General features: G+C 41.7%; 2 protein-coding genes across 14 annotated transcripts in view; one reads left to right on the top strand and one right to left on the bottom strand.

Annotated features, from left to right (window-relative positions):
* Positions 1-10,498, bottom strand: part of VPS53 (VPS53 subunit of GARP complex) — a 146,869-nt gene extending 136,371 nt beyond the window's left edge. For 6 of the 7 annotated variants that reach the window (XR_005017674.1, XR_005017675.1, XR_005017676.1 and 3 more), the window contains exons 1-4: positions 10,244-10,498; positions 8,195-8,275; positions 4,772-4,821; positions 756-822 (exon numbers count right to left, since the gene is read on the bottom strand). Coding sequence is in view for 1 of the 7 variants with exons in the window: in XM_036835522.1 (XP_036691417.1) it covers positions 756-822; positions 4,772-4,821; positions 8,195-8,275; positions 10,244-10,498 (453 nt within the window). In the remaining 6 variants the exon portion in view is untranslated. Of the gene's footprint in view, positions 1-755; positions 823-4,771; positions 4,822-8,194; positions 8,276-9,277; positions 9,367-10,243 lie in introns of all 7 variants that reach the window. The other variant, XR_005017678.1, reaches the window with a different exon arrangement.
* The window catches only part of TLCD3A (TLC domain containing 3A), a 24,881-nt gene continuing 18,156 nt past the window's right edge, over positions 10,498-17,222 (top strand). For 5 of the 7 annotated variants that reach the window (XR_005017679.1, XR_005017680.1, XM_036835530.1 and 2 more), the window contains exon 1: positions 10,728-10,856. Coding sequence is in view for 2 of the 7 variants with exons in the window: in XM_036835528.1 (XP_036691423.1) it covers positions 10,744-10,856 (113 nt within the window). In the remaining 5 variants the exon portion in view is untranslated. Of the gene's footprint in view, positions 10,857-17,222 lie in introns of all 7 variants that reach the window. The other 2 variants (XM_036835528.1, XM_036835529.1) reach the window with 2 other exon arrangements.

The raw sequence follows: 17,222 nt of genomic DNA, 5'->3' as shown, positions 1-17,222 counted from the left end.
TTAATCAGGTTGTTTGCTTTTTTTTTGTTGAATTTTAGGAGTTCTCTATATATTCTGGATATTAATCCCTCATCAGATATATGATTGGCAAATATTCTCTCCCATTCTATAGGTTGACTTTTTACTCTGTTGATAATGTCTTTTGACACACAGGTTACTGCTATCTTTTGCAGCAACAAAAGTAATATGAGGGACTTCCCTGGTGGTCCAGTGGGTAAGACTCCATGCTCCCAATGCAGGGGGCCCAGGTTCAATCCCTGGTCAGGGAACTAGATCCCGCATGCGTGCCACAACTAAGAGTTTGCATGCCGCAACTAAGACCCAGAGCAGCCTAAATAAATAAATATTTTTTAAAAAAACAAGTATCAAAATCCCAACAACTTAGCAGATAGACAAAAGCAGCAACCTTGTTGGGTCACAGTACACAAAATAAAGGAGGGCTCAGAGATGTCCGACATTAAGGAGAAAGACAAGGAAACTTTGGTTTTCTCATTTCAGCGTGCATTTCACCCTGGACCAGGGTGAGCTGTGCTACAATATATGCTTCTGGTCCAAGGGACGCTGAGTCCCTTGGCTGGTCTGGGCAGCCTCCCCCTGCTACTACTGGGACAAGTCATGCAAGTTTCCTGCTATGGATGGGACAGATCAGTTAAGGAAGTACTCTGTAAGCAGGCAGATCGATATTTTGGTCACTTGGTTGTGGGGTCTTGAAGAAATCAGGGGATATATTTAATACAAAGGAAAAAGTTACTTACTTGCCGGCCATCCTGCCCCACATTTGTTTGACCTCTTACGACAGTTCGAATGTTGTCATCCAGTCTCCTAGCAAAAAAAGTTAAAGGATACAAATCATTAAAATATCTCGATTCCTTCAAGACGAAAAGACAACTCTCAAAACGGGAGAAAATATTTGCAAACGATTCAATGGACAAAGGATTAATCTCCAAAATATATAAACAGCTCATGCAGCTCAATATTAAAAAAACAAACAACGCAATCCAAAAATGGGCAGAAGACCAAAATAGACATTTCTCCAAAGAAGACATACAGATGGCCAAGAAGCACATGAAAAGCTGCTCAACATCACTAATTATTAGAGAAATGCAAATCAAAACTACAGTGATGTATCACCTCACACCAGTTAGAATGGGCATCATCAGAAAATCTACAAACAACAAATGCTGGAGAGGGTGTGGAGAAAAGGGAACCCTCTTGCACTGTTGGTGGGAATGTAAATTGATACAGCCACTATGGAGAACAGTATGGAGGTTCCTTAAAAAACTAAAAATAGAACTACCATATGACCCAGCAATCCCACTACTGGGCATATACCCAGAGAAAACCATAATTCAAAAAGACACATGCACCCCAATGTTCATTGCAGCACTATTTACAATAGCCAGGTCATGGAAGCAACCTAGATGCCCGTCGACAGACGAATGGATAAAGAAGATGTGGTACATATATACAATGGAATATTACTCAGCCATAAAAAGGAACGAAATTGGGTCATTTGTAGAGACGTGGATGGATCTAGAGACTGTCATACAGAGTGAAGTGAGTCAGAAAGAGAAAAACAAATATCGTATATTAACGCGTATATGTGGAAACTAGAAAAATGGTACAGATGAACGGGTTTGCAGGGCAGAAACTGAGACACAGATGTAGAGAACAAACGTATGGACACCAAGTGGGGAAAGTGGCGGGGGGGTGGGGGTGGTGGTGTGATGAATTGGGAGATTGGGATTGACATGTATACACTGATGTATATAAAATGGATGACTAATAAGAACCTGCTGTATAAAAAAATAAATAAAATTCAAAAATTCCAAAAAAAAAAAAAAATCTCGATTCCAGGTTGACCAAAAGAAAAAAAGCTGGAATTCCCTGGTGGCACAGTGGTTAAGAATCTGCCTGCCAATGCAGGGGACATGGGTTTGATCCCTGGTCCGGGAAGATCCCACATGCCGCGGAGCAACTAAGCCCATGCACCACAACTACTGAGCCTGTACTCTAGAACCCACAAGCCACAACTACTGAGCCCACGCACCACAACTACTGAAGCCTGCGCGCCTAGAGCCCGTGCTCCACAACAAGAGAAGCCACAGCAATGAGAAGCCTGCGCACCGCAACGAAGAGTAGCTCCCGCTCGCCGCAACTAGAGAAAGCCCGTGCACAGCAACGAAGACCCAACTCAGCCAAAACTAAATTAATTAATTAATTTTTAAAAAAGTTAGTAACGTATCCATCAATATTTGCAGATTGCAGCTACTTATTCAGAAGAAAAAACAAAGATGTTTGGATGATAGGAGGAAGAGTCAGGCCTTGGACCTCAGTGAGGGGGCAGCAACTAGTGTAGAAGCCAAGCCCAGCACAGACTGATGAGTCACCTTTGTTATTTTTTAAAAGGCTATTTTCACTTAATGTTCAGAGCCATTCAAAAGGACCAATGTAACTTTTAGTATTTGTCATGAGGTAAACCAGACGTGACAAAGTTGCTGAAACTTTATGGGAACAAGCCAGAGAATTCAAAGTATCCCACACAAAATCCTTCCTCAGTAACATCCTAGGAACCTTAAGAGGGATGAGGAGCCAGGTGATATGTGAAAGTCATGCCTCACCACCTGGGCCCTGATCTGCAGGAGGCGGATCTGTGCCCCCACTTCCTCTTTCTCCTGCAGCTGAACAGGGGCCATTTAATGGCACCTCAACCGGAGAAATTTATGTCAGTTTATGTCATTTATGTCATTTTTCATTTGAAGAACCGTTAAAGGTATGGTGGGAGAAAGCTGAAAATAACTGGCTTGCAAATGGTTTTTGTTTCTGTTGTTGTTTTGGGATTTTTTTGGCCGTGCCGCGCAGCATGTGGAATCTTAGTTCCCTGACCAAGGATCGGACCCGTGCCCCCTGCATTGGAAGCATGGAATCTTTTTTTTTTTTTTTTAACATCTTTACTGGAGTATAATTGCTTTACAATGGTGTGTTAGTTTCTGCTGTATAACAAAGTGAATCAGCTATACATATACATATATCCCCATATCTCCTCCCTCTTGCATCTCCCTCCCACGCTCCCTATCCCAACCCTCTAGGTGGTCAAAAAGCACAGAGCTGATCTCCCTGTGCTATGCAGCTGCTTCTCACTAGCGATCTGTTTTACATTTGGTGGTATATATAAGTCCATGCCACTCTCTCACTTTGTCTGTCCCAGCTTATCCTTCCCCGTCCCCATGTCCTCAAGTCCATTCTCTACGTCTGCATCTTTATTCCTGTCCTGCCCCTAGATTCTTCAGAACCATTTTTTTTTTTTTTAGATTCCATATATATGTGTTAGCATACAGTATTTGTTTTTCTCTTTCTGACTTACTTCACTCTGTACGACAGACCCTAGGTCCATCCACCTCACTACAAATAACTCAATTTCGTTTCTTTTTATGGCTGAGTAATATTCCATCGTATATATGTGCCACATCTTTTTTATCCATTCATCTGTCGATGGACACTTAGGTTGGGAAGCATGGAGTCTTAACCACTGGACAGCGAGGGAAGCCCCTCGCAAGTGATTTTTGGATCATGGGGGAATTTTCATTTTCTGTGCAAACCCTGTAAAACTTAGTGGTCTCTACTAGAATTGTTACAGCTAAAGTCCACCAAAACAATCAACAGGCTTCTTTGTATTTATTTTTAGCTGCATTGGGTCTTCATTGCTGTGCGCAGGGTTTCTCTAGTTGCAGCGAGCAGGGGCTACTCTTCATCGTGGTGCGTGGGCTTCTCATTGTGGTGGCTTCTCTCGTTGCAGAGCACAGGCTCTAGGCATGCAGGCTTCAGTAGTTGTGGCGCACGGGCTTCAGTAGTTGTTGCACACGGGCTCAGTAGTTGTGGCGCACGGACTTAGTTGCTCTGCAGCATGTGGGATCTTCCCGGACCAGGGCTTGAACCCATGTCCCCTGCATTGGCAGGCAGATTCTTAACCACTGCGCCAACAGGGAAGTCCCTTCTTTGTACTTTTTAAGGCACCCAACTGAACAAAACATTAATGGCAGAAGTCTTCACCTAAAAACCCAAAGGTTGTCAGGGAAAAAAAAATCATCTCCTGGATTCAAAATGAAGGCTTCTCCTCATCACAAGTTAAAAAACAACAACAACAACAAAAACTATATTTAAAGTAATAATGTCAACCATTACAATAATAATTACAACAAACAAACTTTGAGTATCTACCATGCGTCAAAACTGGAAATTCAGACATGGATAAACCAGAATAAGGCTATTTGGCAGAAAGGACATCTGATGACCACCCTAGACATCCTAGATTAATCACAATGTTTAGTCCTGGGACACCACCCGCGCCAACCAGCAGATCTGACCATATTGTTAGCTGATACATGGCCAAGGGAGACATATATAAGCCCAGCTTCATATCTAAGCCTTGGGGATACAAAAAAAAAAAAAAGGGTAAATCTGCTAGAGAAATAAAGCCACTAAAATATAGCAGAAATGCTTTTGTCTCCTTTTATAATCAACTGTTTTGAATAGCCTGTTACAGATTCCTTCCTTTTTTTAAAATAAATAATTGAAGACTGATCAAAGAATCGAGTTCTTTGCCACAAGGCTCATATGGAAACCCAGAAAAAAGAACTATTTTTAAAAAGATTACCATCTACAGCAAACTTGAGATTTTAGTGTTCTTACAGATAAGTGTGATCCAGAATGTGATTAACTAAATGAACAGCATACTTTCATTAATTATTAATAATCACACGGTGTTACTTACCTTATTTTCAGTCTAATTTTGTTCACTACTTCATCGATGTTTGCCAGAGACTACAATAAAGAAGGAAAAGTGCCAGCTATTATTTCACTTCCTGGAATTCCTCTTTCACAGAGAAATGATGAACTATAATGGCTATTTATGACGTCTCAAAGAAACTAATCATACGGTATGATACAATTTTTACTTAAAAAAAAAAAAGTATAGGGAATTCCCTGGCGGTCCAATGGTTAGGACTCTGTGTTTCCACAGCAGGGGCATGGGTTCAATCCCTGGTTGGGGAACTAAGATCCCGCAAGCCTTGCAGTGCAGCCGGGGTGGGAGGGCGGGGGAAGTATAGCAGTAGTTGGCAACAACTGCAAAATCCAGCCTGGAATCTATTTTTCATAAACAATGTTTATTGGAAAACAGCCATGTCCATTCGTTTACATATTATCGACAGCTGCCTTTGAGCTACAAAGACAGAGTTGAGTAGCTGCAACAGAGGCTAAATAATCCATAAAGCCTGAAATTACTATCTAGACCTTTACAGGAAACTTCCTGACCCCTGGTACATAGGATCGTGACAAACTCGTACAACAAAATCCTCACAGCAACAAAAATGAATGAACGGGGCTTCCCTGGTGGCGCAGTGGTTGAGAATCTGCCTGCCAATGCAGGGGACACGGGTTTGAGCCCTGGTCTGGGAAGATCCCACATGCCGCAGAGCAATTGGGCCCGTGAGCCACAACTACTGAGCCTGCGTGTCTGGAGCCTGTGCTCCGCAACAAGAGAGGCCGCGATAGTGAGAGGCCCGCGCACCGCGATGAAGAGTGGCCCCCGCTTGCCACAACTAGAGAAAGCCCTCGCGCAGAAATGAAGACCCAACACAGCCAAAAATAAATAAATTAATTAATTAATTTTAAAAAAAAAGAATGAATGATTACAACAGACAACAACATGGATGAATCTTACTAACATGATGTTGCGTGCGCACACACACACAAACACACAAACCAGACACAAGAGCATATACTGTATGATTCCATTTACAGTATTTCAAAAGTGAAACTATTCTCCTGCATTAGAAGTCAGGATAGTGGTTAACTCTGGCGGAGGTTGTGACTGGGAGGGGCAAGAAGGGGCTATTTTATAAATGTTTTATTTCTTGGTCTGGGTGGTGGTTACCTGGCTTTATTCATTTGGTGAAAATTCATCAAGTTGTACATTTAGGATCTGTATACTCCTCCACATTATGTTAAATGTCAATAAATAAATACCTCTATTTTTTTCTAAGTGTCTAGGTCCATTAGAAAAAAGCCTGGAAGGATAAACACTAGTACTTAGAGTCTATATTAGTAGCTGTAACCTACGAAATCAGTAGCAGTAGTTGTAATATATGAAGAAGAGGGATTTTAAGTTTTTCTTCTTTTTGCCTATGAGTATTTTCTAATTGCTCTATATTGACAATGCACTGCAATTGCAATTATAATAAAGTTATTTCTATTTTTAAGACAATGACAGTAAAAACAATGGACTAGTACCAATTTAGTGAGCTGAAAACATGAGGAAAGGGTGCCCCCTAATGGAATAGAGGTGGTACAATTTTATAGCACCATTTTAACTGAAGTTTTCAAAATATAATTTTATAAGCCCTCTTTCCCTCTCTCCCGACAGATATTTTACCTCAGAAGGAATTGGGGGTGATGCAGGAATTGTGCTTATAAATTGCTACCGGCAACCTGTGCTGGCAGGAAGAGGCAGGAGCCTGCCAGGCACAGGTCTGATAAGAGAACCAGGTCACACATAAAACAGGATGAAATCTTGCCATTTACGACAAGGTGGATGGACCTTGAGGGTATCAAGTGAAATAAATCAGACGGAGAAGCACAAGTACTGTATGATTTCACTCATATGTGAAATATAAAAAATAAACAAACAAAAAAGCAAAATAAATGAACAAGGGCTTCCCGGGTGGTGCAGTGGTTAAGAATCCACCTGCCAATGCAGGGGACATGGGTTCGAGCCCTGGTCCGGGAAGATCCCGCATGCCACGGAGCAACTAAGCCCCTGTGCCACAACTACAATGCAACTACTGCAATGTCCATGAGGTATATAGATGGATTTTGCCCAAGATTTAGCAATAGCTGACAGAAATTATAAATCATGCCCCTACTTTCTACTACCTTTTACTTTCTATTACATTTTAATTCCCCTTTGGGGAAATAAAGGTACCCCTGTGTCATAAATTTCCTGAATTACCTAAGAAACTTCACTATACATCACCATGGATGTGGGGACATTAGACAAGACATATAACTGAATCTGTGGAACAACAAATGTCTTTTGCTACCTTCAGTAGTTTAAAAACAAAAACCCACAAAAACTTATCAGGAAGAAGGGAGAACCTGGTGGTTCCCTATATACATAATTTTCAAATCTAACAATTTGTTGTGGTGAGTTAGCTGTCTTGATAGGCTGGGGTGGATTAAATCTCTTTGTGGCTAAAACTGCTCTCTTTATACCACTGTTTCCAAATTTCTTTCTCCAGCTAATTCCTAGAATTCGTCTTTCATAGAAAATGATGAGCTCTTAGGAATTCCCTGGCGGTCCAGTGGTTAGGACTTGGCGCTTTCACTGCCAAGGGCCCCGGTTCAATCCCTGGTCGGGGACTAAGATCCTACAAGTTGTACATGGTGCAGCCAAAAAAGAAAAACATGAGTTCTAAAGGCTATCTGTGAAATCTCAGAAAAGACGATCACACAGTATGATACCATTTTTTCCAAATTTATTTTAAAAATCAGCATGTCCATCAGAAAAAGTTTGGAAGGATATATGCCAAAATATTAACAGTTATGGCAATGATGGGCTCCAGACTCAAATATCCAACTATGTATTTCTGCCTGGATGGCCCAAATATGTTCAAAACTGAGCTCACCTTTACCCCCTACTTCTACCCTACTTACCACTAAAACTGGCTCTTCCTCCTTACTCCCAGTACAGGATAAAGGGGCCAACACCCACCCACAGTCTGCTGGGCTAGAAATCAAAGTTCTGAAATTTACAGAGTAGCTTTCTAACTCCAGGCTTATCCTGCCTACCTCATTCCCATTTTTCCCCTATTACATTCGAAAAATCCTTTCCACTTCCCAATTTACTACAGAAAATTGGGGGTGGGGGGGGCAACAGGACAGACGCTTTCAACCTAAGGGTACGATTTCTAATAATATGCTCACTATACAGAGAATTCCACACTAACACAACAACAGTATTTGGTATTAGCTAACCCTCCCCCTCCCAAAAAAAGCTGGTTACAATGGAGTCTAACTTGAATTTAACTCTCACTTGCTTATCAAGGTCTCTTAGATTATGTAGTATAACACGTAATACATCATTAATATTCAGGATGAGCCAGAAGCCACTGCAAGAAGGAAACTCTATACTTACTTGCTCTGTTGGGAACAGGGTGTTGATATACTCCACAGCATTGAAATCTGCTCGATCTAGAGGATCCTGGCTTGGAAATACCTACATAAAGATAGAGAATTAAAAATCACGTATCTTTCTGCCTTGCTTTATGTGTATTATTTCTTTCCTCCCTATTGGTTGGTAAGTTTTTTGAAAGCAAAGACCATAGCTTTTTTCATTTTACGAGGCTTAACAACAACAGACGCACAATAAAATATCTAGTAAAGTAAATCTGTAATTTTCACCAACATCTGTAATTTTAACATCTTGGTAAAACTAAAAGAATGTGCAATAGTTAAAAGTTTCAGATATCCACGAAATCCCAAGGACAAGGTAAAATAAGTGGGCATTGTACACTATCAGATTAAGCCAGTGGATGACATGGTTGTATTAAGGGAATCTTGATAACAGACTTATTATACACCATGTCTCAGTGATGTCTCAGCAGTAGAATTCACTATGCATCAAAGCGATTATTATGCTCAGACAGCATCAGGAAGTGGAGAGCTGGCATTTAGGAACTGTCCATCTCTTTTACAGAAGAAAGCAAGCTGCCTTCTGAGAAATATAGCTAACTCCCTTCAAATGTTGCAATTTGAAGAACATGTAACAAGGTGGGTTATAAAAGCAGTTAAGTGATCCCCTGGGTACTAGATTTCACCAGCTCAAGGCAGTTTTTCTGGGAAGCAAATTCTTTTTTGAGGTCTGCTTATTGGAGAAACCTATGCTAGAATTCAACCTTACTAAAAAATAGGAAAAACTGTGCTCTTCTAAAACCCTTGTCAAACAATAACTGACTGCATTATTTGTTTCTTCTATTGGAGCCCACTAGGTCCAAAGGGAATGAAACGTATGTCTCTGGGAATTCCCTGGCAGTCCAGTGGTTAGGACTCGTGCTCTCACTGCGGGCGGCCCAGGTTCAATCCCTGGTAGGGGAACTAAGATCCCACAAGCCCTGAGGCAAGGCCAAACAAACAAACAAAAACAAACAAAAAAAGAAACGTATGTCTCTTTCTGGCAGATGGAGGTGGGTGGGAAGCAGTGTGACTTGAACACCAAAACCTTTGCCCAGTGGCCTGGCATCCTCAGGATCTGCCAAATGTGCTGTGAATGAGTAATCCAACCGCTCCAAGGAAAACACATCTAAAAATCTATAAATGGGACAATACAAACAAATAACTTAGTACACTGGCAGACCCATAGTAAGTATTAATGGTCAATAAGTATTAACTATCAGTAATAGAAGTAATAATGTTTTACTTCAAAAAACTTCCCAGTGGTCATTAAGTATGGCACACTCCTCCTTTTCCTAAATCCCCTACACCAACTTCTTTAAGGGAGATTTTTCTCCCTTTATCAGGAGCGTTACCCTGTACAAGGGTCTAAATTGCTAGTTCTAATATCATCACTCTTAAAAACTCCATACACTTGAAAAGAGAATTTAGTCAACTAAAGAGTCCCTGCAGGGAAGAGAAGCCACCTGGGAATATTCTTCAACCTAACCCAAACTAATCAACAGCAGGAATTCTCAACTAAGTATGGTAAAGGGTTTTTTGGTTTTTTTTTTTAACCTTTGCCCCTCTGCTTTGCGATATGCTTCAAAAATAGAGGTTACCTCTTCCCTTCAATTCCGAGTCACTCACAAGGGGCTAGATGGAGAATCCGGAACACTGCGACACCAGCCCGATAAATGAATGAACAGCCCCGCAACCCCCAAAACCTGAGGTTGCTACCCATGAGGTCCCTTCTTCTAGGTGCATCCTTTCAGGAAACACAGCTCCTTTGCCCAAACCCACCAGGATGCCCCACCCTCCAAAGACAATCAAGGCCTAGAAAAGATTCTCTCCCTCCTCTAGATTCAGAAACCCCTTCCCACCACCACTTCCCACCAAAACCTTTCCTTGCCCTTCTGCGCCTAGTTCCCACGTCTCCCACGAAGACCGCTTCCTCGGCGTCCCACCCCAGGTCCCACCCCCAGAGCTGCCCCAGCCTCCGCAGTCTCCTCCTGTCGAGGGGCGGAACGCTCACCTGTTCGATGGCGAGCTGCACGTCGGGCGTGAGCTGGAGCACGGCTTCCAGCTCCTCCACGAACTCCAGTTCCTCCTCCTCCATCATCCTGCCGCCCAGCTCCCTCCCGGCGCCCACCCCGACCCGAGCCGCACGTCCTGCAGCCACCCACGCCCCAGAACAGCAACCCTCCACCGGCAGCGCTCCAGCGAGCCTTGGCTCTGTCAGCCAGTAGGGCACTTCCGGGAAGCCAGGCACTTCCGGGATCCGGGGCATTCTGGGATAGCGGAGGACTGACCTCTGGTTCCCCCGGAGGAGGCGTTTCTGTCACCTTCTGGAGTCTCCCCGGGCAGCCCTGTAGTCCGGCGGCCCCCACCTGCCTTCACCCCTCCTTAAGATGGTGGGGACCCGCTTCACCTCGCCGAAGGCGCCCTCCCCACTTGGACCCTGGCGCTGGGGAGGGCCCGGCCGCTCCGGCAGGACCCCCCAGTGAGGGTGCGCCCCAGCAGCGTCGCGATCGAATGACAGCAACTCTCACGGGCCGCGAGGCCGGCGATCCTTCTGCTCCCAGGGGCCCCTTGCTCAGTGGCAGTAGGTGTCCCCCCAGCCATCGGGGGAGAAATGACCCCAGCTGGTAAGTGGCGATGTTGCCAAGGACAATTGGTAGGATGGGAATTTGTCCACTTGACAAGAGTTAAATTCCCCGTGTGCCAAGCTTCTAGGCAGCGTTTTCTGGGGGCGTCCGCACCCAGGGGCCCCTTGCTCAGTGGCAGTAGCGGGGGCGGGGAAAAAGAGCCAGATTAGGCAGTGACCCGCCCTGGGGAAATGTTGACTTTCTGAGACTCTGAGTAGCTGGAGTCGAAGTCACGGTCCACGAATGATGAGCTGTGCGATCTTGAACAAATTACTACATCGGCCCTGCTTACCCTGCAAGGATGTGGCGAGAGATAAAAATTAAAAGCGCTATGCAAATTTAAGCTAGTAATACAGGTAATATGAGTGTGTCTAGCCCTTATGCACCACAAAGGAAAGAGCCAGGTCACCCTGTGGAACCACTTTTCCTCCAGACACAATGAGATAATTGCAGACAAGGGAAGAGTTGTTTTATCAGTTAAACATGGTAAAACTCCATGATGAAGCGTCCCTGGCCCCAATGAGCTTTTTTTTTTTTTTTTTTTATCAAAATTGTGGTAAAAAAAAGATGGGAGCAATATAATTTCTAACAATAAAGGAAGGCTTAAAAATATAAATCGGTTACATAATAGAATATTATTGACTCAAAATCATGGTTTTTGAAAATTATTTAATGACATGGGAAAATGTGCATAATATATTTCAGAAAGCAAAAATATACAGCATGGTCCCAGTTTACATGTGTGTGTATTTTGTGCCTATAAAAATCATAGCAAGAAATATTACTTTTCTGCAGGTGATGGAATGCATTCTTTGCACATTTTCCCAAAATGTCTATGAGCCTGTAGCATTTTTATAATCAGAAATATAAATGCCTTTTTTTTTAAAGGAAATGATAATTATATCCATCTTTCTTGGATGTTTTTCATTTTTTATATACAGTAAGAAATAATTTATATACAGTAAAATCCACCCATGTCGTTTAGAATGCCGTGAGTTTTAATAAATGCATATAGTCATGTAACCACTGTCACAATCAAATCCTAGGACAGTTCCATCATCCCCCCAAATTCTCTCATGCCCCACCTCATCCCCTGGCAACCACTGACCAGATTTCTGTCCCTATAGTTTGACTTTTCCAGAATGTCATATAAATGGGATCATACAATATGTCACCTCTTGAGTCTGGCTTCTTTCACTCAACGTAATACATTTGTATATCATCCATGTCGTTGCATGTATCAGTAGTTTATTTCTTCTTGCTGAGTGGTAATCCACTATATGGATATACCACAGTTTGTTTATCCATTCCCTGGATGAAGGACATTTGGGTTGTTTCTAGTTTGGGGCAATTATGAATAAAACTGCTATAAACATTCATAGGCAGGTTTTTGTGTGAACATAAGTTTTCATTTCACTTGGGTAAATACGTAGAAGTGGGATTGTTGGGTTGTATAGTAAGTCTGTGTTTATAAGAAACTGGTCAACTGTTTTCCAAAGTGGGCTGTTACCATTTTCGCATTCCTGCCAGCAATGGATGAGCGTTCTGGTTGCTCACAGCGCTTATGTTTAATGATGATAATAATAGCTCACGTTTCCTAGCCCTTACTGTATGCCAGGCACCATGCTAAGTATACATTGTCTCAATCTACATGGCAGTTCTGAGGTTGGTAGTTATTATCTGCTATTCACAGATGAGGAAATTGGGATGTAGTTAAAAACTAACAAAAACCGTTCCCAAGGTTCCATGTCATCAGGCCTGTCATCAGCCCTAGTCCCCTCATTTTTGTTTTCTCTGCTTCCAAGTGGCCCACAATGTCGTGGAGAGTCATGATACCAGGGTGACCATCTCCAATACAAAGTCATGCTGTCCCATTGCCACTGATTGTCCTTTTACAAGTCCCTTGTCAACTCTCATTGCATTCGCCCTGCAACCCAAACCTTTCCCTATGCTGAAGCTCCCAACTCCATTATCCCCCTTCTCCCTATTTCCAGATAAGATAATAATAATGAATATAAGTTTGAGTTTAAGAGAGTTACATGGTACAAAAGTCTAGGAAGATGAAAGAGCAGAGAGATAGGTGGACATCAGGTGAAGAAAACTGCATTAAGTAGTAACAGGCTAGACTGTTTATGATAAGCAAAAGAGAGAAATATCTTTAATAGAAGGAGGAAGCCTGGAAAGACAGATTATACACTCTTAAGATAAATAAAATATGGAAGTGTACAGATATGAGAAATTTGGGTATGAAAATAGGAGCATGTGGTATTCTCACAAATGAGCTGGGCTTTTTATAAACAAAACAATTTCCTGTTATGGAATAGGGTACAACTGATGATGAAGTTATCATAGAAGACATATTTTCTACCTTGAAATGTCACCAAATGAGGAATAAATTCAGTTTCTAATACTTAAAAAAAAAAAATCTTGGAGACCCTGTCCTTTAATCCTTTAATCAGTAATGGGAAAAAGATGGAGAAGTTAAGGAGAAAGTACTACAGCAGTCTGTAGGGGAGTGTTAGGGTGCATCTCTGAGGATAGCATCAGTATAAAATGGAAAAATAACAGTAACCTTCCAAAGGAGGAATTTTCATAATGTTTCTCTTTGTGCCAAAAAATTGTAAGCCTATACAGGTAGGCTGGAAATACTAAGTAATTTTAAAACAGACTTTGTTAATGAGATCCAGTGAGATCTCTAAATTTCATGTGCCTCTGTCAATTTACTGCTTTTTTCTAACTCTGTTAAAAGGAGTCTCCAATATCCTATTATATTTGCAACTGGTTTCATTATTTTTGAAGTAGCTGTACTGTAATAAATTGAGTAGACATTGTGCAGAGGATGTTATTTTCTAAGATCGAAACAGTGTCTTTATTACATTAAGAGGGATCTCCATAACGATCCCAGCTATTCCTTCTCCTGAATAGCTGGGCTTTTTATGAAACTTCTCATAAAAAAAAAAATCACAGAATGTCTGAATTACGTGATCTTTACCCACTAAATGCCAGTAGCATAACCCCTTCCCCTAACATTGTGATAACCAAAAATACCCCCTACAAATTTCCACAATGCCTCCTTATGACCCTCAAGCACAACCACACTTAGATCCTGTTGTCACTATGGGTGGCAAAAGCTCCCAAGCCAACTTATAGTAGAAGCATATAGTTTAATTTCTATATTAAATCTTGTTCAAAATGTCTTTTGGGCGCTTCTTTATGGACTGTTTTAAGTGCATGACTTTTCATGATGAGTTTCTTTTGTTGTCCTTCATTCCGGAATTTTCTGCACATCCTGGACACCGGCGTTTGTTCTTGACTGACATTCTGATAGTTCTGAATGTTCCCATATCCTAGACACCCAGTTTTGTTTTGATTGGTACTCCGGTTCTCCGTGCATGCCCCCTGATTAAATCTAAAGAGATTATAATCTCCAGCTAGCTTCAGCAGCTCCCCTGTTCCCATCAGTGGTAGCTCAGGCAATCAGTCACGCCTATATGCTTTTATTTTATTTATTTGTTTGTTTTATTTTTATTTTTGGCTGCGTTGGGTCTTCGTTGCTGCGCATGGGCTTTTCTCTGGTCGCGGCGAGCAGGAGCTACTCTTTGTTGCGGTGCGCAGGCTTCTCACTGCGGTGGCTTCTCTTGTTGCGGAGCACGGGCTCTAGGCTTGTGGGCTTCAGTAGTTGTGGCTCGTGGCCTCTAGAGCACAGCCTCAGTAGTTCTGGAGCATGGGCTCAGTTGCTCCACGGCATGTCGGATCTTCCCGGACCAGGGCTTGAACCCGTGTCCCCTGCATTGGCAGGCAGATTCTTAACCACTGCGCCACCAGGGAAGTCCCTCATACATGTTATTTCTTAGTCTTCTCCATAGTTCTTGATGTAGCTGGGACAGTAGGGTGAGAAGCCAAGGTCAGGCGGCTAAGTGCTGGCCTGCTAAGATGACACCGAAGTCTGTTATGTTCAAGTGTTTTTGCTCTTAATGCCTCTCTAACCTACCTGAGCCAGGTCCTGGTACACCATTACGTATAAAAATCAAAGCCATTACTTTCCAACAGCTTATGTGACACTTTCACACTTTAAAAAATGATGACTCCTCAGAAGTATGTTAAATGAATGTCATTTCTTTTTTTGTTTTTGGTCATGCTGCACAGCTTGCAGGATCTTAGTTCCACGACCAGGGATTGAGCCCGGGCCCTTGGCAGTGAGAGTGCAGAGTCCTAACCACTGGACCACCAGGGAAGTCCCTGAATGTCATATTTTTTTAAATATTACCTTTTCATGTAATTTTCAAGGCAGTGTGCTTTATCAAATTTCTAACTATAGTTTTCAAAACCCTCATACACTTGTACAACACAGGAAAATGTAAAAGTCATTCTTAATTCACCTCACTCCACAGACACAAAACCAACACACGCCCATACACACTTCTCTCCCCACACTGTTAGTCTGGTGTTCCCCTTCCAAACCTTTCTTTGCGTGATTATGTAGCAATATACGTACAAGCACATTTATAGTTTTTTTTTAACTGTAAGTTACATCTCACTGTACTTATTGTTGTGATTTATTCTTTCCCCTTTAAATTTCCAGTATGTTCTGGAGATCTTTCTCTGTATTTTGGTCTATCTCTCCTTTTAGAGGCTATGTAGCATTCCATAGTTTGATCATACCATAAAATATCTTATGTCAGACGGTCTCCCACTTGACTTACGATAGTTCAATTTACAATTTTTCAGCTTTATGATAATGCGAAAGCAATACGCATTCAGTAGAAACCATGCTTCAAATTTCGAATTTTGATCTTTTCCCGGGCTAGCAGTGTGCTGGGTGAATATAGTCTCTTGTGATGCCGGGCAGGGGCAGCGAGCTGCAGCTCCCTGTCAGCGAGGCAATTGAGGGTAAACAACTGCTACACTTACCCATTCTGCTTTTCACTTTCAGTACAGTACTCAATAAATTGCATGAGATGTTCAACACTTTATTATAAAATAAGCTTTGTGTTAGATGATTTTGCCCAAATGTAGGCTAATGTATGTGTTCTGAGCACTTTTAATTAAGATGGGCTAGGCTCAGCTATGTTGTTCAGTAGGTTGGGTGTATTAAATGCATTTTCAACTTATGATATTTTCAACTTACCATGAGTTTATCAGGACATAACACCACCATAAGCTGAGGAAGATCTGCATTCCACTATTGGATATTTAGATCATTCCTAATTTTTCTTTGCTATTACAAACAATGCTGAATCCTTGCAATACATATTTATACTTCTATCAGCACTGAAAAGTGTCTATAACCCTCATATCTTTATGTACACTGGATATTATCAGTCTTGTAAATATTTACTTGCACATATTCTCTAATTCACAGAAGGCTTTATTATTTATTTATGTACTTGGCTGCGCCGGGTCTTAGTTGCGGCACGCGGGATCGTTGTTGCTGCGTGTGGCATCTTTAGTTGCGGCACATGAACTCTTAGTTGCGGCATGTGGGATCTAGTTCCCTGACGAGGGATAAAACCCAGGCCCCCTGCACTGGGAGTGCAGAGTCTTAGCCACTGGACCACCAGGAAAGTCCCACATAAGCTTTAGAAAGAGCTTATGGAGTCCATTAAAAACACGCTGGGATTTTGACTGGAATTGTATTGAATTTAGAGATCAATTTGGGGAAAGTTGACATGTTTACAATATTGAGTTTTTAGGCCATGCTCTCCATTTATTTAGGTTTTTATGTCTTTCAGTAAAGGTTTGTGGCTGTCTTCATATAGGTCTTGCATATTTCTTGTTAGGTCTAAAACTAGTGATTTTATAAATTACAAAAAAAATGTAAATGGTCCTCTTTTTCTATTACCATTTCTAATTGTTATTTGTTGGCTTATAGAAAAGCCATTTATTTTTGTGTGTCAATTTTGTATCCAGCCACCTTACCTCAACTGTTTTATTCTATATTTCAGTTGATTTTCTTATTTTTTCTTGATAAATTACCATATTGTTTGAAAAATAGTGATAGTTGTTTCTCTCCCTTTTCAATGTTAAAATCTTTTTTGAAGGCTAATGTGTGTGCTGCTATATTGGCCAGGACCACAATAGTAGATGTTAAACAGCATCAGATTGAGTGGACATGGTATTTACTATCTAAACAGGAGAAGAAAACATATAAGGACAAACCGATCAAGCCACAGATACTGCATAAGGAAACAATGGATTTATAACACATAAAAGAAGGAAAGTGGCAGACTCTTGACTACCAAGTGCTCCCTGCCCTTCATCTTACACTAATATTATTTAAAACCTTCCAAATCCTTATAAGACCTCTGCTAGGCAGCTCCATCATGTTACCTGGCAACGTGGGAGTTTGCTCTGTCTGCAGAGCAA

Source organism: Balaenoptera musculus, chromosome 20 (assembly GCF_009873245.2).
Source record: "Balaenoptera musculus isolate JJ_BM4_2016_0621 chromosome 20, mBalMus1.pri.v3, whole genome shotgun sequence".
Taxonomy (NCBI): domain Eukaryota; kingdom Metazoa; phylum Chordata; class Mammalia; order Artiodactyla; family Balaenopteridae; genus Balaenoptera; species Balaenoptera musculus.
The sequence above is the reverse complement of the archived record's forward strand: the minus strand, read 5'-3'. Positions and strand labels throughout refer to the sequence as shown.